The sequence below is a fragment of the Nerophis lumbriciformis genome, linkage group LG18 (genome assembly GCF_033978685.3).
Source record: "Nerophis lumbriciformis linkage group LG18, RoL_Nlum_v2.1, whole genome shotgun sequence".
NCBI lineage: Eukaryota > Metazoa > Chordata > Actinopteri > Syngnathiformes > Syngnathidae > Nerophis > Nerophis lumbriciformis.
Window position 1 is genome coordinate 28,309,269 of NC_084565.2, and position 27,821 is coordinate 28,337,089.

General features: G+C 40.9%; 2 protein-coding genes across 6 annotated transcripts in view; one reads left to right on the top strand and one right to left on the bottom strand.

The window, feature by feature from the left end:
- npl (N-acetylneuraminate pyruvate lyase (dihydrodipicolinate synthase)) overlaps window positions 1–5,686 on the bottom strand; it is a 37,845-nt gene extending 32,159 nt beyond the window's left edge. The window contains exons 1-3 of one of the 3 annotated variants that reach the window (XM_061977949.1): window positions 5,608–5,686; window positions 3,363–3,438; window positions 819–892 (exon numbers count right to left, since the gene is read on the bottom strand). In XM_061977949.1, coding sequence (XP_061833933.1) covers window positions 819–892; window positions 3,363–3,433 — 145 coding nt within the window. In that variant the 5' untranslated portion in view covers window positions 3,434–3,438; window positions 5,608–5,686. Of the gene's footprint in view, window positions 1–818; window positions 893–3,362; window positions 3,439–3,553; window positions 4,110–5,607 lie in introns of those variants that run through there. The other 2 variants (XM_061977948.1, XM_061977950.1) reach the window with 2 other exon arrangements.
- The window catches only part of edem3 (ER degradation enhancer, mannosidase alpha-like 3), a 36,703-nt gene continuing 14,136 nt past the window's right edge, over window positions 5,255–27,821 (top strand). For 2 of the 3 annotated variants that reach the window (XM_061977944.2, XM_061977945.1), the window contains exons 1-18: window positions 5,255–6,503; window positions 6,590–6,635; window positions 12,637–12,737; window positions 12,924–12,963; window positions 13,063–13,175; window positions 13,245–13,398; window positions 15,101–15,235; window positions 15,383–15,488; window positions 17,100–17,197; window positions 17,331–17,456; window positions 17,536–17,619; window positions 17,874–17,957; window positions 18,369–18,493; window positions 22,879–23,053; window positions 23,131–23,285; window positions 23,365–23,509; window positions 26,951–27,142; window positions 27,230–27,395. In XM_061977944.2, coding sequence (XP_061833928.1) covers window positions 6,415–6,503; window positions 6,590–6,635; window positions 12,637–12,737; window positions 12,924–12,963; window positions 13,063–13,175; window positions 13,245–13,398; window positions 15,101–15,235; window positions 15,383–15,488; window positions 17,100–17,197; window positions 17,331–17,456; window positions 17,536–17,619; window positions 17,874–17,957; window positions 18,369–18,493; window positions 22,879–23,053; window positions 23,131–23,285; window positions 23,365–23,509; window positions 26,951–27,142; window positions 27,230–27,395 — 2,134 coding nt within the window. In that variant the 5' untranslated portion in view covers window positions 5,255–6,414. The remainder of the gene's footprint in view (window positions 6,504–6,589; window positions 6,636–12,636; window positions 12,738–12,923; window positions 12,964–13,062; window positions 13,176–13,244; window positions 13,399–15,100; window positions 15,236–15,382; window positions 15,489–17,099; window positions 17,198–17,330; window positions 17,457–17,535; window positions 17,620–17,873; window positions 17,958–18,368; window positions 18,494–22,878; window positions 23,054–23,130; window positions 23,286–23,364; window positions 23,510–26,950; window positions 27,143–27,229; window positions 27,396–27,821) is intronic. The other variant, XM_061977946.2, reaches the window with a different exon arrangement.

The window sequence follows — 27,821 nt, forward strand, 5'->3', positions numbered from 1 at the left end:
AAGAAATCTTGTTTTTCATAAGCTATGGATTAGTATTGTACAATATGTCTGGGTGGGGGTCCTGCTTTGGAAATCATTTGTACCCCTTTCAGAGATCACATTTAGTTCCTCTTAAACATCCTCATGTTGCACAATGAAATGTAAGCATAGGATGAAGTGTGCATTCCTGTAACTTTCTCTAGTAACAGCATTCCATGATTAATATCAATAAATTAACATTAATAATAAATGACAGAATAAGCACACTTTGTGTGGTTTGAGTTGTACGACTTTTTGTGTGGCCATAAATGCACCAGTGGCTTAGTGCTATGCGTGTTGGTGACAGATGACAAGTTGGTTTTGGCCTGGTTTGTACGGCAGAAAATGACTAGTTTTTCGAGATAGAAGTTTTTTACTCATGTTTTTGGTGTGGTTATGGCCGAATATAAACAGTTTTGCTCAATAAAGTGATCGATATAATTCCTGTCCTCGAAGCATCTCGATAGACGTTACAAAAATTGAACGGTGTTGACGAACACCGTTAGGGCCACTTGTTGTCACTGTCACTCAGAGTTGCATTGCAAAATTATACAGAATAAATGTGTTTATTTTCTTTAGAACTCAGATGGGATTTGATTTGGTGCGAGGCATATATTTGCTGTGCGCAGAGGTTGCTTGAGCAGTGCGCAATTGCGCAGGCGTGCACCTTAGAGGGAACGTTGCTTGGCAGTCTAAGGAAAACCTTAGCTTTATAATTATAGTTGTACATGCAGGTTAGTTGACTGAGGTAGGAACAAAGACAATGACAGGGCTTATGTATACTCACTTGTATAACTTACCAAATACGCTATTTACACCTTGCTTCTCTGTCAAGTAGTCAATATAGGGTCCAATCTCTGAAAGGTTGATTTCACTGTTTTGGGTGAAATAAATATACTGTACTTTAGGTATAGATCGGTTGGTTGAGTGGCCGTGCCAGCAACTTGAGGGTTCCAGGTTCGAGCCCCGCTTCTGCCATCCTAGTCACTGCCGTTGTGTCTTTGGGCAAGACACTTTACCCACCTGCTCCCAGTGCCACCCACAATGGTTTAAATATAACTTAGATATTGGGTTTCACAATGTAAAGCGCTTTGAGTCACTAGAGAAAAGCGCTATATAAATATACTTCACTTCACTACTTTTACCCCTTGTTTTGTTGTTCGCCTGTATCTGAAAAGGCATTTTTCTATCTTGCAGGAGGAAATACAATTTTACTGTCTCCATGTCTCATTGTACTGTGTATATATATACATATTAGTGTTGTCAAAAGACAGATTAATCACACATTTGAGATGTGATTAAACATGATTAATTGCATTAAAATGATATCTTGCATAATTTAAATTAACTAAAAAAAGACCCCAATATTTTGACAAAAACGCAATTCATCTGTCGGATTGTCATAGGTGAACATTTATTTGCTCAATTATAGCGCACACATGTCAGAGTCTCCTCACTGATCTTTGGGGCCTCATGTAACAAGCTTGCATACGGACGGCAAAGTCGAGATGTATCAAGACTGACTGACGTGAAAACGTGCGCTGTTTCACGTCAACTCTATAGCTGCCATATGTACATTTCCACAGGCTTTGGACACTTAAGCGACAAAACAGACGTGATGCTGGCTATCAATTCACATAAAAAAGTGCCAACTTTTACTCTTTAGACCAGGGGTGTCAAAGTGATTTTCGCTCAGGGGCCGCATGGAGGAAAATCTATTCCCAAGTGGGCCAGAATGGTAAAATCATGGCATGATAACTTAAAAATAAAGACAACTCCAGGTTGTTTTCTTTGTTGTACTTTGGCCAAAAATAGAACAAGCACATTATGAAAATGTACAAATCCCAAATAATCCTCTGGACAAAACACTTCAAGTTTGTCGAAAATTCTGAGGAAATTGGTGCAGCTTCAAAAACACAATGAGCTTAGACTTGGTCTCAGTGTATCTACAAAGCCAGGATAAACTAAGTCACAGTCTTTCTGGGATTGAACAAAAAACACAACATATAAACTCTTCTAGGTATCAAATACCTCCTTTGTCATGTCCACGTATCAATCCAGTGCTAACTCAACAAACCGTAAGAAAGGGAGTTAAAAACTATTCGAAAGGGTTAACTTCACTTTTTTTGTGTTTGACAGAGATATTATGGGGGAGTAAGGGTGCCAAATAACGATGTGTTCGAAGCCAAAGACACACAACTTTAGGTTTTAAGTTCCATGAGGGTCAAGGAGGAGGAGCCACAGTCACATTTTACTGTGTACCTCTTGCTTTGCCCCGGTATAAACCGTTTGCTTGCCTAACAGAATTGCTATTGTGACATCCTGTGGACACATTTAGAACAGCAGTTTCTTTTGTTTAAAAAAAAAAAAGCAGCTTATTTTTATACTTGGCAAACTCATCACGCGGGCCGTATAAAACCTGTTCGTGGGTCTGATCCGGCCCGCGGGCCGTACGTTTGACACCCCCGCTTTAGACCGATTGATGTACCCATCACAGACATACATCAACAACTATCCCATCGTGATGTAATAAAGAAATATGCTTGGATTTGTAGATGCAAAGTGCACTTTAATACATCTGAATCTTTAGTTGCATACTCCGTTTTTTAGATTTGAACTTACGTCTATTTTTAGTGGAAAAGCCATGCAACTGTTATGGGCGTATAACAACCCGCCGCCTTTTACATAACCAAGGTAAAGGAGCGTGTCCGGTCAAAATACATTGCGGGATTAATCTGCGTATATACATGAATAATGCGATAATATTTTGTGATCAATCACATGAGTTAAGTCGTTAATTGACAGCCCTAATTTTTTTGCTGAGTACACCCCTCACTTTTAAGCTTTTGTATTATAGTATATCATCTCATGCAGTGTATTGATTGATTGATTGAGACTTTTATTAGTAGATTGTACAGTACAGTACATATTCCGTACAATTGACCACAAAATGGTAACACCCGAATAAGTTTTTCAACTTGTTTAAGTCGGGGTCCACGTTAATCAATTCATGGTAAATGTAGTGTATTGTTTTTACTTCTTAAAAGTGGTTGATATCTGTTAGTTAATTAGTTATTAAGGGTGTTTTTCTGCGACAGTTTGACCCTGTAACAGATTATTTATCTTTTTTCCTACAAGAAATCTGATGCCAACAAGCTTTTGTAAAAATATTGTGTTCAAGGCAGAATAATTCTGACAATAAAATTGCATTTGTGTCCAAACATTGGTGTCATTTTAAATTATGCATCATTACTCCAGATTTAAGTGTGATTAATCTGATGAAAATAATGAATCATTAACAGCATTATGCACATAAAAATAATGTGTAAAAGTTATGTACGTACCCTTGAGAGGTGAATGGAGTGAATGTAGCTGCAACAAGCCCTTCCAATTTTTTATCTGCTGACTTCGCCATAATAGCTGACATGGGAAAAAAAATAAAAAATACAAAAAATGAACAGGATTGTTGTTTGTATCAGACACATTATTAGCACACAAAAGCAAAAAGCGAATAACGGTCGAAAATAGACCTTACCTGGTAAAACTCGTCCCTTTTCTTGTGAGTGCACGTCACATGTGCTTTTGGACAAGTGAAGTGCGGATTCTAACCATGGTTTAAAACACTTCCTACAATTTTCAGAAGCGTTGTTGTCGTTCTGGTCACGTGATGAAGTCCAGTGCAAAGCTTCATGGGAAATGTAGTTTATATAGTAAACAAGCTAAACCGCCAGTCAAATGACCAGATATAAATCACTGCGAGCATAGATAATAATTACATTGATTGATTGATTAATTGAAACTTTTATTAGTAGATTGCACAGTACAGTACATTTTCCGTACAATTGACCACTAAATGGTACCACCCGAATACGTTTTTCAACTTGTTTAAGTCGGGGTCCACGTTAACACTTGAGAGGTTATGGTGTTACTAGTAATGATTTGCCAAAATGTTGACTTTTTTTCTATCGTAATAGTCAACTGTCACCTTACGTTTGGTTGGCGACGGGAGGTATCACGTGACTGTATTCCGTCTGCCGCTACAGTTTTGTGTTGATAAAAAGTCATTTAAATACATTTCACAGGAAATACTAACAGGACTTGTTGAATTGGTACTTTTTTAAGATTACAACTCAGACATGTTGCATTCCTATTTTTTCCTCCCTTTTTTTAAATAATATTTATTTATTAATTTGATAGGGAAATCATAATACAGGTACTGAGAAAACAGACTCCCCCCCCCCCCCCCCCAAAAAAAAATTACAACAACAAAAAATAATTACAGAAAAATAATAAAAGTAAAATAATAACACCCACCGTCCTACATTTCAGTCACAGTGGGCGTAGCGCTGCCTTCCTTTTTGATTGATTGATTCTACCATGAACTGATTAACGTGGACCCCGACTTAAACAAGTTGAAAAACTTATTCGGGTGTTACCATTTAGTGGTCAATTGTACGGAATATGTACTATACTGTGCAATCTACTAATAAAAGTTTCAATCAATCAATCAATCAGTCTATCTGTGGGCCCTGTGATGAGGTGGCGACTTGTCCAGGGTGTACGCCGCCTTCCGCCCGAATGCAGCTGAGATAGGCCCCAGCACCCCCCGCGACCCCAAAAGGGACAAGCGAGAAAATTTAAAATTAGAAAAACTTTTATTAGTAGATTGCACAGTATTCCGTACAATTGACCACTATAACACCCGAATACGTTTTTCAACTTGTTTAAGTCTGGGTCCACGTTGATCAATTTATGGTTCTCGATCTTCACCACAAGCAGATAGAGAATCACAAAAAAAATAAAAATAAAAATCACAAATATATAGTGTCACTGAATAAAAATAACAACAACAAAGAAAAAAAGAGTTGAGGTAAGTGAGAAGGTTCATTGTTATTATATACTGACTGTTAGTCGGTAACACTTACAGTCATACTCATTGTTCACCTTAGCAATGTGATCACGAGAGTCGAGTCGGGAGCTGGTGTATACTTTAGACAGCTTTATTTGCACACACAGAACGGAAGTCCAACCCAATATATATAAACACACCTGGCACTCTCCCTGGTGGTCACTGGGTGTAACACAGTGCAGACAAAACCTGAAGCTCAATACACAACAATTGTCAACAGTGAGTGTCGGACATGTTGCATTCCTATGTAGATTTGTATTGATTGATTGATTGATTGATTGATTGATTGATTGATTGATTGATTGATTGAAACGTTTATTAGTAGATTGCACAGTACAGTACATATTCCGTACAATTGACCACTAAATGGTAACACCCGAATACGTTTTTCAACTTGTTTAAGTCGGGTCCCACGTAAATCAATTCATGGTAAATTGTAGATTGCACTAACGCTATAATCGAAGTGGTGATATTTGTTTTTCCAAAGTCCGTACAACACTCTATAAGTGTGACAGAAATATACCCTGAGTTTGAATTGGCAGGTACAGCCTCTGCCCGTGCAAATGTAGTGTGGGCGCTCATAATGTAAATAAATATTTTCTGTGGTGCACAATAAGCTGTTCATTGCGCTTAATGGTCATTATTCATAATAATTACCGTAAAAAGGTGGAAGGATTTACCTGAAAGGTAAAACTTGAAAAATACTTGGCGACAACCACCACCAGGAAGCGGATGTTGTTGACGACTTTATTTCAACTACTTCCGGTTTTAATGGCCGTCTCACCCCAAAAAAGCAGAACACGGCTAATTCGAGTTTCTTCTCCCTGCAATTTAAAGGACAGGCAGTGTCTGGCGAACAATGGCTTTTGTTAACCGGTGGAATCGTTTTTAACCGTCTTACGTTTTCGTCGCGTCCGTGTGGCGAACAGCTCGGCGAGTTAGCACACCGGCTGGCTAGCTCGCTAATGAAATGGCAAGTGCTCGGCTCCTTCTGACTAAAGATGACGACACACATTTGTCAACAGGGGGGGATTGTTAACTTCACAAGGACTGATGGGTTTTATTCATTTAATAATAAGGGGAGTGGGTATTTGGGATGTATAATTAAGTCAACATTTCAACATTTGTTTTTTTAGGGCCTTAATAAAAAAGTTTTAAATGTTGCCAAGGAAAGGATACATTTTAACGCACGGGAATTCATCAATAAATTTGCAAATTTGAACGCAATCTGGGGTTCATATACGTACGTTTCAACGTGCCACACATCCTGAGTAGTGTAGATCCGGTTTGGAAAAGTAAACAAACAGCCTAGAATTACCAATGACATGTGACACATATTGCTAGTCATCTGTAAACAAAGGATTGCATGCACCTGTCTAGACTTCACCTTCATTACCCCGCTATTTATAACATGATTTCAGAGGTGCCGTCTGCGTAGATGTTTTGTGAAGTGTAGTTTAGGTACTGTGCACATCTGATCCATTACAATGCCATCCGCACTGTTCGTCTTGGTGCTGCTGGCAGCCTTATGTAGCCTGGGATGTGCCATGTCGCAGGAGGAGAAACACAAGTTGAGGTGAGTTGGACAAAAACAAAATAAAACACATCATGAGTTGTTACTAATTATATTCATTCAGGCTATCTTTTCGCTCTTCTCTCAAGGACTCAAGTGGTTGAGATGTTTGACCATGCATACCAGAATTACATGGTGAGTGATGTCCATCCATCCATCCATCCATCCATCCATTTACTACCGCTTGTCCCTTTCAGGGTCACAACACATTTTCCCGTCGTAAATAACAGAAATAGACAGAACCTGTTCCAGAGTCAAAATGTCACCGTGATAAGCCCCATAATACTTTCCTGGGCAGGCAATGTTTAGGTAACATTTTAACATAATTTACTGCCATAGACTTGTAAAAAGAAGCTACTCGCTGTATTGTAATATGATTTAAACTTGAAGTATTTCATTATTTATTTAGTGTGACAAAAAAGTAGTAAACGTCACACATGGCACTTTTGATTCCAATGCACCCCCTCGCCACTTACTCACACACACACACACACACACACACACACACACACACACACACACACACACACGCACACACACATGCACACACACATGCACACACACATCGCTTGTATTTGTTACTTTCTTGAGACCTGAGAAAAATGCCTACCTCTCTAGGACCACCCTTTCTAGATATATAAAGATTTGTATTCACAACATAAACAACATACATTTTTTTGTTTGTAATGGTTTTTTTTAATCTTCATTATTTCAAGTTATTACAGTAGGTCTCTTTATACATATTTTTTTAATTTTTTTAATACATTTTGGCCAAAGGGGCGCATTTAAATTTCTTACACACACTTATTTCATATGTTGACCACAGGGGGAGCACTTTTGAAACCGACACACAGTCAATTTGAAAAATCCCTCCTTTTTGGCACCACCGTAATTTTGATAGATTTCACTACCAGGGGTGCAAATGAGACACTCTCTATTAGATGCAATGGTTTTCTGTATTGGGACCATGATTGCAATGATGGCAATATTCTGATAAATGTCAGAATTTTATACGACAAATGTCACCATTTTGCATTAAAAAGTAATAATTTTATATATAAAAAGTAATCATTTTACGAGAAAATATTGCAATATTACAGAAATGGAAAGAATGTGAGAAATTGTTCCCAATTTTATAAGAAAAAAGTCGACACATTGTGAGAAAAAGACTGCTTTTAGTTTATTTTTTTGAATTTTTTGTTTGTAATTGATTTTTAATCTTCATTATTTCCTTTGTTATTACAGTATGTCTATATATATATACATATATATATATTTATTTAATTTTTTAAATAAATTTTGGCCAAACGTGGCGCATTTCAATTTCTTACACACACTTGTTATTACATATGTTGGCCAGAGGGGGAGCACTTCAAATTTTTACACACACTGGTTATTTCATATGTTGACCAGAGGGGTAGCACTTTTAAAACCGACACACAGTCAATTTAAAAAATCCCACCTTTTTGGGACCACCCTAATTTTGATAGATTTCACCACCAGGGGTATAAATGAGACATTCTCTATTAGATGCAATGGTTTTCCTTATTGGGACCATGATTTCGGTCCTAACTTGTTCACCGGTCCTCATATTGAAGGTAGTTTTCCTTGTTTCCTTGTGCGCGCACCTCAAATGTTACTATAGTGCTGTTTTAAGCTCTGCCTTGTCTTACTCTTTTTCAAACATGTTCAACTGTAAACGTGATATTTCTTAATGTAACTTATCAAACATGTCCAAAACAACTAAATCATGACCAACTCGGCTGAAGACGAAGCACACATTTTTATTAGTTAGCCATAGGGATGTAATGGTATGAACATTTATTATCACGGTTATTGTGACCAAAATGATCAAGGTTATTATTATCGCAGTACTTTTAAATGTGTTCAATATTTTAAAAAAAATACTTACACTGAAATCTTTTAACCAGGTTTTATTAGGAAGAAAACAAATACCGCATTCAGAATAATGGCCTATATAGAATAGATATTATTGTAGATAACTGTTTCATGTACCTCAAGTAGCGACATAAAGTGAAATTGCAGAAACTAAATAACATAAATAATTACAAATAAATGTGAAAATGGTGCAAGATGGCACCTGATGGCTATAAGATGTAACTGCACTTTTTGTCCATTTATACAAAAATAGTGTTCATATATGAGAGATCTAGGGCCAGTCCCAATACACACCCTCGCCTTACTTTTTAGCCCTATCCCTACAATTTGCACGTTCCCGTGAAGGTAGTGGTGTCCCAATGACTCTTTGCATGTAGTGGTAGTGGGCATAACGAGGGGTAGGGGGTATGAATCTAGCCCTTCAGAGTGAGGCATTTCAGATGCTGACTCACTCAGGAAGGGCCAGAGAAAATGTCACAATTTCTGCATAAGTTATGTAACGTTAGCCAGCTAGCCACACTAGCTAATGTTATGCTAAAATACTAAATACGAATACTAAAATACTAAAGCTTGGGAATGTGAAAACGTAACGCGAAATACCTTTAAAAAATTCACAAGAGACAACAGTCGTAGATGGCGGCTTCTTCTCTGCGTAGTTCTTCGATTATTCATTAACCGAAGCATGAGGAATGAAAAAAAAAACGATCTCAGCCATTGACTACATTGATGGCGACGGCGAGGCGCGGTTGGGAGAGTGGCCGTGCCAGCAACCTGAGGGTTCCTGGTTCGACCCCAAGCTTCTACCAACCTAGTCATGTCCGTTGTGTCCTTGAGCAAGACACTTCACCTTTGCTCCTGATGGGTCGTGGTTAGGGCCTTGCATGGCAGCTCCCGCCATCAGTGTGTGAATGTGTGTGTGAATGTGGAAATAGTGTCAAAGCGGTTTGAATACCTTGAAGGTAGAAAAGCGTAAATAAAAAGGGTGGTTGAAAGTCAATATGAAGGTATTTGGGCTTCCAAACTATCAATAAAGAGGACACTTTAAAAACAGAAGTGCAGCGCTGCTTTAAAACATGCCTCGTCAAATGTGTCAATACAGCATTAACATTTTTGCTTCAAACTTAAGTAAACACAACAATACGATCTGCACAAGTTTAAAGAGTGGCGGGTAATAAAGTTAACAGCCTCCCCTTGTTTTCAGTATTTACTGATGTTTGTATTTATTTTAAAACACCTTTCAACATTGGCAACCATAAATCACGTAGCATTTAATACAATGTCAATAAAGCGTTCTATTCTATTCCAACCTAATTCTAGATTGTGGCAAACTATATCTAATATGTAAAATAGTTGTAAACTGGTCTTTTGAGTGAAATAAGAAAAGCCCATGTGTTTAAGGCGCCTTTTAATTTGAATTTAAATCTCTTAAAATTGTTCTTCGGGTGCAATGAGAAACATGTTTAACTATACATTTTATCATAAAAAGTAATGTTAAAAAGAAGGCAATAATGACAATTTGTTGTGGTCCTCTTTATTTTGAAAAGTATCAAGCAGTATTGAAATACATTACGATACACATTTTGGTACTAAAATATTGGTGTCAAGACAGCTCTAGGTGTGACACATGTGCAAACAAAACTACATAGTTGCTTAAGTCACGTGCCCAAACGTAAACTATGCATGGACGTAGTAAGTGGTGTCCCAACTCCTAGGGAAGATTACACAACTCTACCCTTTGTTGCTTCATGTTGAGGGTGTAGTGGTAGTTGGTATGGACTAGTTGTAGTGAGTAAAGTGCTAGTGGTAGTGAGTGAGAGGGTCTATTTATGGTCCCTAGTCTTACACATATCAGAAGACTCCTCAACTATTAGAAACTTTGGCAATGAAATATGACAGGGGAGCAGTGATGTCTTTTTCCAGTTTTGACAAGGTAGCATAAGCAGCTGCCCCGAGGAGGCGTCAGGTGTGATGTTAGATGATGTACTGTAGCATCAAACTTGCACGCCCATTCTATAAATAAGGGAAAAGCAAATATTTTATTATTTTTATTAGACGATTATTTTTATTATAATTATCTAACTGACACACACAGTGCCACGCAAAGCCTAACGTTACTCTTGTAAAAACAAAATACGTTGCAGTTTTTCTGCTAGGATTTGTTTTGACACTATGAGTTTTAACACTAACATGAAGAAGTAGAGGTCGTAAACAGCACAAAACACACAAACATAAGTACATTTTGTTCTGCTACGGTATGCGTTGTGTGCACACAGTACTCGCTCTCATCAATAGCGCTCAATAACAAGTAACAATTAAGTGCTATAAGAATGTTTGACAGACCAATTATGGCATGATCATTTTCAAACATTTTCCATCATGCATTCAGCTGCAAGTTGACTTGCCTTGCGCTTGTTGTGCATTTGTGGATAGTGGTTCCGCAGTTGGCTCATCATGTTTGAAGTGTTGCGTCCCTTTGTGGTTACTTTTTTCCTGCATTTTCTGGTGATGAGCTGACAATGGCAAATGGCAATTTTTTTTATCCTTAGCAGGCTTTAGGAATCCAAAATACGTTTACACTTCAGATTTTGTCCGTTTACCAGGAGGGAAAATGCCTGGGGCGAGGTCCGTGTCTTGCTTTCCGCTATGTTTTCTTGAGCCAAACATTGCAAACTGCACCAGTGCGCATGCACCATGCTCTGAGGCGGTGCTGCTGCGTTTCCAGGAAGTGAGCAATGTTGCCTAAAATGCATTGAAGAACCAGTAGAGTGGAAAAACAAGTTGACTTTATATGCTTAATTGTGTTTCATTGTATCCATTAAACCATATCCAATTGTATTTACAATCCGCAAAGTATGTGAAAATACAGTGTAAACATCTCAAACTGATACAAAATTCAGTGGGCCATTTTGAATATCCAATTGTATTTACAATCTGTAAAGTATGTGAAAATGCTGTCTAAACTTCACAAAATGCCACAAATTCAGTTTTCTATTTTGAATATCCTGCTCCAAACGTCTTTGGTAATTTATGAATCATGCCTCTCATCTGGATATTAGGAGGATTTAGCCATAAATCGAGAAGTTGTTCATCTGTGATATTCAATTCATACCCAGAGATGGAGACAAACACACACAACCGAAGACAGTGTCTGCAGATAGACTTTTAGTTTTTCACCCTTTGTGTGCATCTTGACTAATTCTTCATATAAACGGGAAGATATGGACATTCTATCAGTCATCAAAGTGAGAGCAGACAATGTAGAGTAAGCCATCATTTTATTATATTTGTAGTTTGTATTTCTTGTTTAGCACTTAGCAATACTGCTACAAGATGCTTAGTGTTTCTCTGAAGCTGGATCTGTTTAGCAGAGCTTCTAAAACTTGTAGCTCATCCTCCTTATATTCAGGATCAACAATATAAGGTTCTGAGTCATACTTTTTCCCAAAGTAATCGTTGTTGGTTCCCACAAAGTCTGCATGATTTGCATTGTTGTTGGTGATCAAGGGATCTGCGGTTCCTACCTCTACGTCACGAGATGACATGTCTGGCTCCCTCATTATCTCTCAAAATGGCTCAGGAATCTCTGTAAGATTGATACTATTTTGATCATATCTATTTATTCACAAACGTTGTAAGTCTTTCGGTGTCATACATCAGATATATGTATATATATATATTACTGAGGAATGGCTTCCACCTGACCACTATACCATACAGGCCTGATTGGTGGATTGCTTTACAGATAGTTGTCCTTCCGGAAGGTTCTCCTCTTTCTACAGAGGAATGTTATAGCTCTGACAGAGTGACAACCGGGTCTCCTCATCTCCGTGACTTGGGCCCTTCTCCCCCGATTACGGAGTATAGATGGCCGGCCAGCTTTCGGAAGAGTCCTGGGGGTGCCAAACTTCTTCCATTTACGGATGATGGAGGCCATTGCATGGCAAAAGCTGTGAAAACTTATGTACATATGATTTCTTCGTTTTTTATTTTTAATATATTTGCAACAGTCTCTAAAATAACGTGTTCACATTGTCATTATGGGCTATTGTGTGTAGAATTTTTTATGAGAAAAAGGATTTTGTTCCATTTTGGAATAAGGCTATAACAAATTGTGAAAGAAGTGAAGCGCTGTGAATACTTTCCGGATGCACACTGTATAGTTCATTTTCAAAGCTTTTTTTTGTCAGTCCATGCTTGAGGGTTTTTGTTATTGTGACTGCAATTTCCATTTTACTAGGACCATGCTTACCCGGCCGATGAGCTGATGCCTCTAACGTGCAGAGGAAGAGTACGTGGACTAGAACCCAGTCGGGGTGACGTCGATGATGCGCTGGGCAAGTGAGTAATGTTCTGCCTGTGTTAATCACGCTCCATATCAATAGGGAGCAGCATATTACCAGGAAGACGAGAAAGCAACCAGGGAATTGTTGTTTTTGTTGTTTTTGAAAGTTGTCTGTTTAAATGTCATTAAGAACATGCAATGTTGTTATTGATGGTCCTTTAAATATTGTTTGTCAACTCTAGGTTCTCTTTGACCCTCATAGACACTCTGGATACTCTTGTGGTGAGCATGATATGATAAACATGATATGATGAAACTGCAGGAAGAAATAATGATTTCATGTGTGTAGTCAAGCCTTGTAATAGCAAGTAATTTCCACAGCTTTTGAACAAGACAACAGAGTTTGAAGCCGCTGTCAGGAGAGTCCTGGCAGACGTGAGGTTGGACAATGACATCGTGGTGTCTGTCTTTGAAACCAACATTCGTGTCCTCGGGTAAGATGGCGTTCCAAGATGCTTAATGGAGAGTATGTGTGATGTATGTTTGTATGTTCTGCCCATCAGAGGTTTGTTGGGTGGGCACTCCATGGCAGTGATGCTGAAGGAAGAAGGTCAACACATGCAGTGGTATCAGGATGAGCTACTGCACATGGCCAAAGACCTGGGCTTCCGACTGCTGCCAGCCTTCAACACCAGCAGTGGCCTTCCTTACCCCAGGGTGAGAAGAACACACATACTGGGTTTTGTGTGTTGCTTGTGTTTGATCTTTCTTAATATAAATGTGTCTTTAAACGCATTCACGGTTCATTTGGACTGTTGCAATTAGTGTTGTCCCGATTCCAATATTTTGGTACCGGTACCAAAATTATTTCGATACTTTTCAGTACTTTTCTAGATAAAGGGGACCACAAAAAATTGCATTATTGGCTTTATTTTAACAACAAATCTTACGGTACATTTAACATAGGTTTCTTTTTACAAGTTTGTCTTTGAATAAAATAGTGAACATACTAGACAACTTGTCTTTTATTACTAAGTAAGCAAATAAATGCTCCTAATTTAGTCTGCTGACATATGCAGTAACATATTGTGTCATTTATCATTCTATTATTTTGTCAAAATTATTAAGGACAAGTGGTAGAAAATGAATTATTAATCTACTTGTTCATTTACTGTTAATATCTGCTTACTTTCTCTCTTAACATGTTCTAGCTACACTTCTGTTAAAATGTAATAATCACTTATTCTTCTGTTGTTTGATACTTTACATTAGTTTTGGATAATTCCACGAATTTGGGTATCAATCCGATACCAAGTCGTTACAGGATCATACATTGGTCATATTCAAAGTCCTCATGTGTCCAGGGACATATTTCTTGAGTTTATAAAATAATATCAATTTAAAAACAACAAAAGAAGATGTTGTGATGCCAAAAAATAGCGACGTAATCATAGTAGTATCGACTAGCTACGCTACTGTACTTGGTATCATTACAGTGGATGTTAGATGTAAATCCACCAATGGCGTTTGTTTACATTTTGACGCTGGTGAGCTACGGTGTGTGGTGAAGCATGTTTAGCTATTCCTCGTCCTGCAGGTACTTTTCAGAGGCGGTATAGTACCGAATATGATTCATTAGTATCGCTCTATACTGTACAACACTAGTTGCAATATTGCAGTATACTGTATCTACATGCAGTATACTGTATCTGCATACTGTAGTCCTTACATAGTGGCCACGGCCGTTCATTTACTCAACTGCAGTGAGTAACAGCCGATAATGAGAGGTACGAAGTTGTTGGTAGACGACTAAATACATTTTATAACAATATTACATATTATATATGCCCTGGCAATGTATCAGAACACGCTGCTGCCTTCCGTGAAGACGACTCTGGTTTAATGTGCTGATCGCAGGTTTGGATAAATGCCTGGGTTGCATCAAGAAGGGCACCCAGCCAAATTAAAGACTTGCTGTGGTGACCGTGCTGCAAGACCACAATATTTATTTTTAAATATATATTTTGTGTCAGTTTTACCACAAATAAGCATATTATAATACAATACAACATGTATAATAATAGAATAAAAGAGGAAAAAAATAATATAAGAATAGTGTTATAAGTTATATGGAATAACGTACATTTTCTTCCCACATATAAAAACATAAACAGCTGAATATAACGCTCAAGCAGGCCCAATAGTCAAAAATCCTGAATCCAGACATGAGCCCTATTCCCGCCAAAATCTAATAACTTGCGGCTTATCCAATTTCTGAAGTTTCCTTAGAATTAAATCAAAATCCGCCCATCGTTTTCTGAGCTATGTTGCTAACTAAACAGACATACAAACCCCAACAAATACCTATCCTCTTGGTGGAGGTAATTAATCGAAGTAATCGTCTATCGCTTCCAAACAGGTGAACTTAAAATACGGCGTCAGAGGTCCTGAGACGAGGACAGGCACAGAGACGGACACCTGCACAGCATGCGCGGGGACCATCATCCTGGAGTTTGCTGCCTTAAGTCGCTTCAGTGGGGATCCTATATTTGAGGTTGGACTCACATCAGCAACACTCATTTCATTTGAATCATTGGCATCCTTTGGCAAAAATAAATTTATTTTTGGTTTTTTTGTCACTAATATAAAACATTGTTACTCTTAGGAGGATATACAAATGAATTATTATTTTACTTCACAGGCGCACGCCCGTAGAGCCCTGGATTTTCTTTGGGAGAAGAGGCAGAGGAACAGCAACCTGGTGGGAACAACCATCAACATCCACTCAGGAGAGTGGGTCCGCAGGGGTGAGAGGAGCAGGTTGGCGTGTCCGGAAAGGACACCAATCTACTTGTGGGGGGTGCGGGGGTAATTTGCTTCATTGACCATGACGCCTTTGTTTCCAAAAGATTGCCAATATTCCTGTGATGGTAGGGGCGTGGCCAGGGCGATGACATCACCCTATTATTTGCATAATTGGCTGAGATGCATATATTTTCTTTGAAAAGACAAAACAAATTTTATACATAAATTTACAAACAAATCTGTGTTATTAGTAAGTAGTATTAATATATATTTTTTTTTCTGAAATTATATTGTTTTGCTCTATTTTTCAACTATTGCTGCCTATTACGACTATGTAAAAGAGACTACACTTTGGACACCCGTGGTTTATTGACATGTTATTCAGCCTTCCCTGAATGTTGGAATTTAGTTTGCCATACAGTATATGTAAACAGTCTTTTAAATTGGAGATGAACAAAACAACTTGAGTTTATTGATAGTTTCCACAATGAAGTTACAGTAAAACTAAGCACGCAAATGGAAGGACAATAATATACATATGAAGTGCACATACATGTAGGAATCATGGTAAATCGACTTAACAGTTTAAATCAACAATACAGAAAAAAGGCAATACAATTATACAGGATAAAAATTGGCTCTCTTATTGCTAATGTACAATAAACCAGCTCACTGACAAGCAAACAAAAATTAGCAGAGCGAACTTGTGCAAACGTTTATCAAAGGAGATTTTAACGAAACAAAATTGACATTCAACAGAAAGTGTATTTCTACTTACAGTCATATATTCACCAAACTCTGTAGAAATGAATACTGACTGCTAACTTTGTACTGCTCCTGCAGCAGACCCCCCACTGTGTGTGCACGCTAACTACCTACAGAAGCATCTTGCTCAAACCTCAAACTCTTAATTTAAATTATATTTATACTGGGGGTAATCGGAGGCAGCCTTTTCTTCTAGTTTTACGCATCATTGCAGCGACTATCTTCTCAAATGGCGTGAGCACTACTTTTGTCTTCGGTCCCCTTGCCTGTTTTGGCCACGTTCATCCTCTTCTTCACCTTATTCCTGATATAGTACCACTTATTTCTGATTTGTTCCTGTGTGCAGTTCTCTGACTCCACAGCATTAACAGCCTCGTACACTTTATCCCACTCAACCCTCTTCCGTTCGCTGGAAACTCATGCCAAAGCGTATATTTTGCCGCGACGTCACTTCACCTCCTACTTCTTGTCTGTGAATTCTGATTGGGTAGAGTGTGGGATCTTAGGTGCATGGCCAATTCAAATATGATTAGACTATTTACATGGAGGCGTGGACAGAGTAGCAGCCACCTGCACTCCAACATGTGTGCGCAATTCCGCGTTGATTGGGATGTAAAAAAGGAATGTGCTTGGAATAATGTAAGCGCACACTTTAATACATCTAAAACTGTTTTTGCGTATGTTTTCTGTATTTGAGCTTACACTATTTTTTAGTAGGAAATCTACGCTACTAAGCAACGGCAAACCAGTAGCGCCAAATCAATATGTGGGGGTACAAATTGATCCCTGACTGGCCCCTACAAATACATGTGTAGTTATAACACTGGATTTATGCATGCTGTTTCCAGATAGTGGAGTTGGAGCAGGAATTGACTCGTACTATGAATACCTACTCAAGGCCTACGTTCTCCTGGGAGATGACCAATTTCTGCAGCGCTTTAATATTGTAAGCACTCACTCATTATTACTGTGTAACATAACAGCCACAATAAAATTCTATATAATGTATGCTTTAGATGTGTACCACTTCAGATGCTCAACTTTCTGGGTGTCTTGTTGCATTCATTCTTCCCACTTAGCACTATGCATCCATAATGAAGTACATTAGCCAACCTCCTCTGCTGCTGGATGTCCACATCCACAAACCTCTGCTTCCAGCTCGGACCTGGATGGACTCTCTGCTGGCTTTCTTTCCCGGCCTCCAGGTCAGATTGGACCATTTGATTGGAAGAGTTGTTTTTTGTAATGTCATTTCAATCAGTGTCACTACTGTCGCCATCCAAGGTGTTGAAGGGAGACATCCGCCCAGCCATCGAGACTCATGAAATGTTGTATCAGGTGACCAAGAAACACAACTTCTTGCCAGAGGTAATCACATGTTGCTGTGCTTTCTCGAACACATAGGGTCATGCAAAAATGAAATTTAACAAAGGGATGGTTTATCTTTGTGGCCATGACAAAGTGGTGCGTCTTCTTTTCTGTTTTGTCAGACTGCAGTGTCATTACAATATTTTCCGAGGCTATTTTTTAGCAAATTTGGTTTTGTAAATGTCACCTGTCATCTAGCTTACAATGGTGTACTGATCCACAGATATTTCCACTTTTCTCGTTTGTCCACCCAGGCATTCACTACTGATTTCAGAGTGCATTGGGCCCAGCATCCACTGAGGCCGGAGTTTGCAGAGAGCACGTATTTCCTTTACAAGGTAACATTGTAATAAAATGACTCCATGTGAATCTTTCATTGAATACAATTGCTGGATTTTATTGCATTTCCACTGAAATATTACATGCATAAAACCATGGTTCCCCTTATCTTTTTGAGTCAGGGGCCACATTAGAAGTATACAAAGTAAATCTGTACAGCAGATATGGGCATCTCCATCAACAATATGATTTGCCTGAGCTGCTGGACAGAACAGATTAAAAAAAAAAAAATCTAAACTTTGGACATCCAAAGGGCTGGCAGGCTGAAACTGTCCCGCGGGCCACAGTTTTGGGACTGCTGCATTAAACTGATTCAAAACCAGAAAATGAGTCTTTTTTTTTTTTATGATACAACATGCTTTTGTATAGAATAATCATCCGCCTTTGTAATAACTGTTTTCTGGCTCCAGGCCACGGGAGACCCATACTACCTGGAAGCAGGTCGTACCATCCTGGACAACCTCAACCGCTTTGCTCGCGTTCCCTGCGGCTTCGCTGCTATGAAGGACGTGCGCACAGGCAGCCACGAAGACCGGTGAGAATAAAATAAATAAGAGGGGTGTCCAAACCTTTTCTACCAAGGGCCGCATACATATAAAATTGGAGGATTTAGGTGCAATTTTGTGCTAAAACTGATCCAATTTAGGCCATTATAGAAAGCTAGCTGAACAAAACATCCACATCAAATTAGCGATATAATTATTAGGAATTCATAACGGATTTATACAATATACCAGTGCTTGTCAATAATTCTCTGTTGTGACTGGCCTGGGGTAGATAACTTTGTACTATTGAAAACTTGGTAATATTTATTTAACTGTACAACACACGGTGTGAGTTACATTATTTATATAATCACCTTTTTTATCAAATTAAGTGAATATAAAGAGATGAGATAACATCTGCAACAATTTAAGTCAAATTCCATGTTAAAGTTATTAATGTAAATTAAATTTGTAACACTTAATCATGACTGTTCAGTCTGTGTGATTCTCAATATACAGAAAAAAAGTGAAAATGATCAATGATTCACTGGACTGTGCATTTTTTATAAACTTAACACAGCAACATTGAAAATGTTTTAGAACTGTAAACATTGGTCGCTTATTAGCTTGATCAACTTACTGCTTTTTAAAATGAGAGTTGTGATGTTCTAGTTTTCTGCAAAAATTACAACACTGATATTGTAGTTTATCAGACGGGGGGAAAGTCCATATTTGCATTTACTTTTCGTGAATTTATAATCTATCCAGAGGACAGTTTAAAAAAAGCCTCAAACTGTCAACTATTGTACATTAGCTTGAGCATTTTTTTCAAGTGAACACAATTAACCTTTAATAATCTGGGTTTCAAACTTTATACTGCTATACTTAATTTTGGCTCAATGTTAACCTGGGAACTTTACTTAGTATTTTATTGCAGCCACATTTGAAATACACATCCCACTATTTGAGATGTTGCAAAGGGTAGAAGAATATCATAAAACACACACTGGTCTTTCCTCATTTCCTACTGTAGTTATGGTGAATCCAAATACTATGTATTCTTTGTCGTACTACTTACAAACTTAGTTGGTTTTTGAACATGGTTCATAAACTAAAAAGTTTGTTTCGTGAAGCAGAATTCCCCATAAGAATGTGTGTGTGCGTGTGTGTGGGTGTGTGTGTGTGTGTGTGTGTGTGTGTGTGTGTGTGTGTGTGTGTGTGTGTGTGTGTGTGTGTGTGTGTGTGTGTGTGTGTGTCTCCATCCATCCATCCATTTTCTACCGCTTGTCCCTTTCGGGTTTGCGGGGTGTGCTGAAGCCTATTTTAGCTGCATTCGGGCAGAAGGTGGGGTACACCCTGGACAAGTCGCCACCTCATCACAGGGCCAACACAGATAGACAGACAACATTCACACACTAGGGCCAATTTAGTGTTGCCAATCAACCTATCCCCAGGTGCATGTCTTTGGAGGTGGCTTCATATATCTATAAAATGTATATATAGTTGTGTCATCGGATTTGCGGTCTCATGTTTTGGACACTCGGGTGAAGAGAGGGGCGGAGCTTTCTACCGATCACCACCTGGTGGTGAGTTGGCTGCGATGGTGGGGGAGGATGCCGGACAGACCTGGCAGGCCCAAACGCATTGTGAGGGTTTGCTGGGAACGCCTGGCAGAGTCTCCTGTCAGAGAGAGTTTCAATTCCCACCTCCGGAAGAACTTTGAACATGTCACGAGGGAGGTGCTGGACATTGAGTCCGAGTGGACGATGTTCCGTACCTCTGTTGTCGAGGCGGCCGATTGGAGCTGTGGCCGCAAGGTAGTTGGTGCCTGTCGTGGCGGTAATCCTAGAACCCGTTGGTGGACGCCGGCGGTGAGGGATGCCGTCAGGCTGAAGAAGGAGTCCTATCGGGTTCTTTTGGCTCATGGGACTCCTGAGGCAGCAGACAGGTACCGACAGGCCAAGCGGTGTGCGGCTTCAACGGTCGCAGAGGCAAAAACTCGGACATGGGAGGAGTTCGGGGAGGCCATGGAAAAAGACTTCCGGACGGCTTCGAAGCAATTCTGGACCACCATCCGCCGCCTCAGGAAGGGGAAGCAGTGCAGTGTCAACACCGTGTATGGTGGGGATGGTGCTCTGCTGACCTCGACTGCGGATGTTGTGGATCGGTGGAGGGAATACTTCGAAGACCTCCTCAATCCTACCAGCACGTCTTCCTATGAGGAAGCAGGGCCTGGGGAATCTGTGGAGGGCTCTCCTATTTCTGGGGCTTAGGTTGCCGAGGTAGTTAAAAAGCTCCTCGGTGGCAAGGCCCCGGGGGTGGATGAGATCCGCCCGGAGTTCCTTAAGGCTCTGGATGTTGTGGGGCTGTCTTGGTTGACAAGACTCTGCAACATCGTGTGGACATCGGGGGCGGTACCTCTGGATTGGCAGACCGGGGTGGTGGTTCCTCTCTTTAAGAAGGGGAACCGGAGGGTGTGTTCTAACTATCGTGGGATCACACTCCTCAGCCTTCCCGGTAAGGTCTATTCAGGTGTACTGGAGAGGAGGCTACGCCGGATAGTCGAACCTCGGATTCAGGAGGAACAGTGTGGTTTTCGTCCTGGTCGTGGAACTGTGGACCAGCTCTATACTCTCGGCAGGGTCCTTGAGGGTGCATGGGAGTTTGCCCAACCAGTCTACATGTGCTTTGTGGACTTGGAGAAGGCATTCGACCGTGTACCCCGGGAAGTCCTGTGGGGAGTGCTCAGAGAGTATGGGGTAACGGACTGTCTTATTGTGGCAGTTCGCTCCCTGTATAATCAGTGTCAGAGCTTGGTCCGCATTGCCGGCAGTAAGTCGGACACGTTTCCAGTGAGGGTTGGACTCCGCCAAGGCTGCCCTTTGTCACCGATTCTGTTCATAACCTTTATGGACAGAATTTCTAGGCGCAGTCAGGGCGTTGAGGGGATCTGGTTTGGTGGCTGCAGGATTAGGTCTCTGCTATTTGCGGATGATGTGGTCCTGATGGCTTCCTCCGGCCAAGATCTTCAGCTCTCACTGGATCGGTTCGCAGCCGAGTGTGAAGCGACTGGGATGGGAATCAGCACCTCCAAGTCCGAGTCCATGGTTCTCTCCCGGAAAAGGGTGGAGTGCCATCTCCGGGTTGGGGAGGAGATCTTGCCCCAAGTGGAGGAGTTCAAGTACCTCGGAGTCTTGTTCACGAGTGGGGGAGGAGTGGATCGTGAGATCGACAGGCGGATCGGTGCGGCGTCTTCAGTAATGCGGACGCTGTATCGATCCGTTGTGGTGAAGAAGGAGCTGAGCCGGAAGGCAAAGCTCTCGATTTACCGGTCGATCTACGTTCCCATCCTCACCTATGGTCATGAGCTTTGGGTCATGACCGAAAGGACAAGATCACGGGTACAAGCGGCCGAAATGAGTTTCCTCCGCCGAGTGGCGGGGCTCTCCCTTAGAGATAGGGTGAGAAGCTCTGTCATTCGGGGGGAGCTCAAAGTAAAGCCGCTGCTCCTCCACATCGAGAGGAGCCAGATGAGGTGGTTCGGGCATCTGGTCAGGATGCCACCCGAACGCCTCCCTAGGAAGGTGTTTCGGGCACGTCCGACCGGTAGGAGGCCACGGGGAAGACCCAGGACACGCTGGGAAGACTATCTCTCCCGGCTGGCCTGGGAACGCCTCGGGATCCCCCGGGAGGAGCTGGACGAAGTGGCCGGGGAGAGGGAAGTCTGGGTTTCCCTGCTTAAGCTGCTGCCCCCGCGACCCGACCTCGGATAAGCGGAAGAAGATGGATGGATGGATGGCATATATATAATGTGTATGGCATATTTGGCTTGATGTAAAGGTTCAAAAACCGAAAAGGTCGCAGATACAGAAATACATGCACTTGTAAACCAAGGTTACTTACTTACTTACTTAGGCCTTTAAATTCTCTGAGGAACATAGGCCATTGATGAAACTCCTCCATCCCCTTCGGTCTTGTGCCCTCCGCTCCAGTTGTTGCCATGACAGCCCTTGCGCCTTCATCTCCTGCTCTGTGATTCTTCTCCAGGTAGCTCTAGGCTTTCCTCTCTTGCAGGTTCCATGTTAGAGCATGTTTCGTGATTGAGCTATTGTGTCTACGCAGTGTGTGACCAATCCATTTCCATTTCCTCCCCCTGATTTGTGTTTCTATTGTGCCTTGTCTAGTGAGGTCCTACAGGTTCCACTGTATTGTTATCGCCACTTATTTTCCAGGTATTGTTCTCAGATGAATACTAGAGTGTAGACACAAATAATGAAGATCCCACTCTTTGAGAAACACTGCAAATAAAGAAACAAATTGTGGGGCAAAAATACCCCTTGGGCTGCACTTTGGACACCCCTGGAGTAGATGAATAAATCATATTCCAAGCTCAAACATTGTTGCTTGTTCAATAACTATATTACTTTCTCCATAGTATGGACTCCTTCTTCCTTGCTGAGATGTTTAAGTACCTTTTCCTACTCTTTGCTGATGTGGAGGACCTACCCTTTGATGTGGAGGACTACGTCTTTACGACCGAGGCGCATCTCTTGCCTCTGTCGCTCTCCACAGTCGCCCTCTCTCTCTCCTCAGTTCCCTCAAATAGAACGGTAATTGTGCCATTATTGCACCAAGCAAGACACATCCAAACAGACTTGTTTCTAATAGAAGGTTCTATGTGCTCAAGATACCTCAGACAGAAGAGGAGCTGGATGATTCCAACTTCGATTGGACCTGCCCCAACACACGCCTCCTGTTTCCTGACCCCGCCTTTCCCCGTAATCTGAGGGAACCAATTCGTAGCGTGGTGGACAAAAGCTGCCCACGCCCTGCTCCTTACAGGTAATGCTTTAAAATGCTGCATATGTTTTGTTTATATCACCATCAAAAATCCACATCTTGTTTCTTCCCCCCCATCCAGGGAGCCGGGCATGGGAGCCCCTCCTCTGAGAGCGCAGGACTTCATGGCGAACAACCCGGAACATCTGGAGCTGTTGAAGAGGATGGGTGTCAGCCTCATCCACCTGAAGGACGGAAGGGTGCAGCTAGTGCAGCACGCGACGCAGGTACACTAGAAAAGCACCACGTGCTGTCATTTATGACCTTACAAAAATGTGTTCCCGCACTTCCACGAGTCAGTCATTACTGAGGAAGTGAATGACTCCAGGTGCAACATGTTGCTGGTGATGTTTTGCTATTGGGTGGGTTTGCAGTGTTTTTTTAATGGTGGGCACTCTGTAATGTCACAGTGTGACGGACGTACTTATGTGGGCATCCTAGTACGGTACATACTCTCTGGCCCCCTGCTTTTGACACTTTTGGAAAGGGCTGTGCTCGGAAGAGTTAATTTGCAATTTAAAGGGAACACCGTTTGTAGACATAATCAGAAAAATTGGTTGAAATGTGCTGTGGAGTAACATTTACACCAAATCATATCCTATACATATTATCTCGACCAAGGGTTCTTAACCTTTTTGACCTCTGGCTCAACGTTTCCACTACATAACCCTGACTCAAATATTAACATTGATTTAGTAATCTTACTCTTGATTGTAATCATATTCAATGATTATATCTAACCTACTTTCCGTTTACAAACTTATCAAATGATGTGAAATCATGTGTTAATCACAAAGATTAATCAACACAGAAATCTTAGGCTTAGTCAGGCTGATTAGAAGAATAAGTCCTGGCCAAATATACTGCATAAAAAGGCACATACTTAACTGATTAAAAATACATTTAAATACAATTATGTTGTGCTAAAATAAATAAACTAAACTAATAATGAATATGTTTCTTAACAAAACTGTCAATAAAATTAAAGTGCAAATGATAACACAGCTTCACCACTTTAGTCATGTTTTTTTTGTTCTGTATGACTTTAGCGCTAGACTTCTAGACTTTTGTGGAAAAGTGTTTTAAAACTAAATACAGCTGTGGCCTATACGGATCACAGCTGAGAAAAATATATTTTTTGGTGACCCAACCACCATCCATTTTCTACCGCTTATTCCCTTCGGGGTCGCGGGGGGCGCTGGAGCCTATCTCAGCTACAATCGGGCGGAAGGCGGGGTACACCCTGGACAAGTCGCCACCTCATCACAGGGCCAACACAGATAGACAGACAACATTCACACTCACATCCACACACTAGGGCCAATTTAGTGTTGCCAATCAACTTATCCCCAGGTGCATGTCTTTGGAAGTGGGAGGAAGCCTGAGTACCCGGAGGGAACCCACGCAGTCACGGGGAGGACATGCAAACTCCACACAGAAAGATCCCGAGCCTGGGATTGAACCCAAGATTACTCAGGACCTTCGTATTGTGAGGCAGATGCACTAACCCCTCTTCCACCGTGCTGCCCTGTGGCCCAACAATGGACCCCAATTCAATGACTAAGCAATGCTGATGTAGACCACAAATAAGTGTTAAATGTAGAATACAATCATCATAGAGCCTTTAACTTCTTAACTTCGTCCAGTATTTTTTTTTTGCTAAATGACCTGAAAAAGTCACACTTAGAGTAAATGTGAACTATCTTTGACCTACAATGTATTTGGAAAGTAATTACAGCGCTTCACATTTTATGTTACAGCCTTATTTAAAAATGAAATGCCAACATGAAAACGTTTTTTAGAGCTTTTTGCTAATTTATTAAAAAATAAAAACACTAAGAAATCACATTTACATAAATATTCAGAGCCTTTGATCAGTACTTTGTTGTGGCATCTTTGACGGAAATTACAGCCTCAAGTTTTTTTTTAAATGCAATGCCACAACCTTGGCACATCTATCTTTGGGCAGTTTCGGCCATTACTCTTTGCAGCACCTCTCAAGCTCCGTCAGGTTGGAAGGGAAGCGTCTGTGCAGATCTCTCCAGAGATGTTCAATCAGATTTAAGTCTTGGCACTGGCTGGCCCACTCAAGGACATTTACAGAGTGGTCCTGAAGGCATTCCTCTTGGTTGTCATTGTCCTGCTGAAAGATGAACTGTCGCCCCAGTCTGAGTTCAAGAGCGCTCTGAAGCAGGGTTTCATTCAGAATGTCTCTGTACATTGCTGCATTCATTTTTCTTTCTATCCTGACTAGTCTCGTAGTTCCTGCTGCTGAAAAACATCCCCACAGCATGATGCTGCCTGCCACCACCATGTGTCACTGTAGGGATGGTATTCACCTGGTGATGAGCAGTGCCTGGTTTCCACCAAACATGACGCCTGGCTTTTGCGCCAAAGAGTTCAATCTTTGTCTTATCAGACCAGAGAATTTTGTTTCTCATGATCAGAGAGTTTTTCAGGTGCCTTTTGCAAACTTTTACGAAGGATTGGCTTCCATCTGGCCACTCAACCATATAGGCCTTGTTGGTGGATTGCAACAGAAATAGTTGTCCTTCTGGAAGGTTCTACTCTCTCCACAGTGTCACTCTGTCTTACTGACAGAGTGACCATCTGGTTCTTGGTCACTTCCCTGACTAGGGCCCTTCTCTCCTGATCACTCAGTTAAGATGGCTGGCCAGCCTTCGGAAAAGTTCTGGTGGCTCCAAATGTCTTCCAATTACAGATGATGGAGGCCACTGTGCTCATTGGGACTTTCAAAGCATGTATTTTTCTGTAACCTTCCCCAAATTTGTACCTCAAGACAATCCTATCTCGGTGCTCTATAGACAATTCCTTCGACTTCATTCTTGGTTTATGCTCTATCATGCACTGTCAAGTGTGGGACATTATCTATAGACAGGTGTGGGCCTTTCCAAATTATATCCAATCAACTGAATTTACCACAGGTGGACTACAATTAAGTTGTAGGAACATCTCAAGGATGATCAGTTAAAATAGCAGGATGCACCTGTGCTCACTTTTGAGCTTCATGGTATAGGCTGTGAATACTTATGGAAGTGGGAGTTCCTAATTTTTAATTTTTAATACATTTTCAAAAAGCTCTTGAAAAACGTTTTCACATTGTCATCATTGGTACTGTGTGTAGAATTTTGAGAGCAAAAATTAATTTATTCAATTTTTGAGTAAAGCTGTAACTTAACAAAATGTGGAAAAAGGGAAGACAGAACGTGTCTAAGTGCCACTGACATTTAAGAAGATTATTATATATTTTATATTGTACATTGATTTGGTCTTTGTATGACCTTTTCAATTGGATTTCCCAAAAAATATACTAAATACTTATTGTAACATTTTTGTTTGGTGGTGTGCTGTGAGGTTTTTCCAATGTAAAAATATGTACCTTGGTTCAATACCAGGTTGGGAAACACTGGCTAAAGCGACAAGACAGCATAATTTATTCAATACAAACGGCAGATTGATAGAAGCAATCAATAAGAAGCAACCTTACAAGATTTGCGATGTCGTCTCAGTCAAAACTTTGGAGGCACCTTCTAATTCAATAGCACAGAGAATGGTCTCCAAACTTTTTCCTGTACACATCTGCGCAAGAGTGACGATTATCATCTCCTTCCCGTCCTGGATCAATGAGTCACTTCCTCCACTGTCAGGCGGTGAGCCCCATAGCAGCGGAAGATGGCATACGCTTCATGCAGGAGATGATGGAGCTTTCCAGCCAGCAGCAGAAAGAGCAGCTGCCTCCCCGAGCCATTCAGATTGTCTCGCATCCCTTCTTCGGCAGGGTGGTGCTGACCGCCGGCCCGGCACAGTTTGGCACGGATTTGTCCAAAAGCTCCACGGGGGTGAGAATTATTGACGGGCCTTCTCACTGAGAACAATATTACAGTATCAATTCATACTTTGTATCCTAACATCCTTCACCTGTGTAGGTTCGAGGCTTTGTGACTGTCGCCGAGCCGTACACCGGCTGCAGCGAGATCACTAACAGCGAGTACGTGCGGGGCCACATCGCTTTGCTCCAGAGGGGCCAGTGCATGTTCGCGGAGAAAGCCCGACACATCCAGAAGGCCGGCGCCATCGGAGGCGTTGTCGTCGGTGAGTGTGCGAGTGAGCCGCTGATGACACAAGGGAGTATGATGAACCCGTTGATTGGATTAGCGCTGGATAAACAAGATTACCTTGAAGACAGACAGTCGAATAAGTTGATTGAGTTTTGTTTGTGTCATACGTTTGTGTAATTAGCTTCCATAACAACCACCCTCATTGTTGTCATACATTATTGTACCAGAAACTACGACACATCAATCCATTTAAAGGGTTTTCTGCCTTTTTATTCTTTTTTAAATACATGAAATCAGTCGTATTAGTCTGTTAACTTAAAGTAGCTTTAACGCTAACTAAGTGTGTTTGTCCACAAGTGTGTACAGTCGTCCCTTGCCACATCGCGTTTCAAGTATTGCGCCTTTAACACATCACAGACTTTTTTCAGGGTTTTTTTAAAGCATATTCGTCAACATTTTT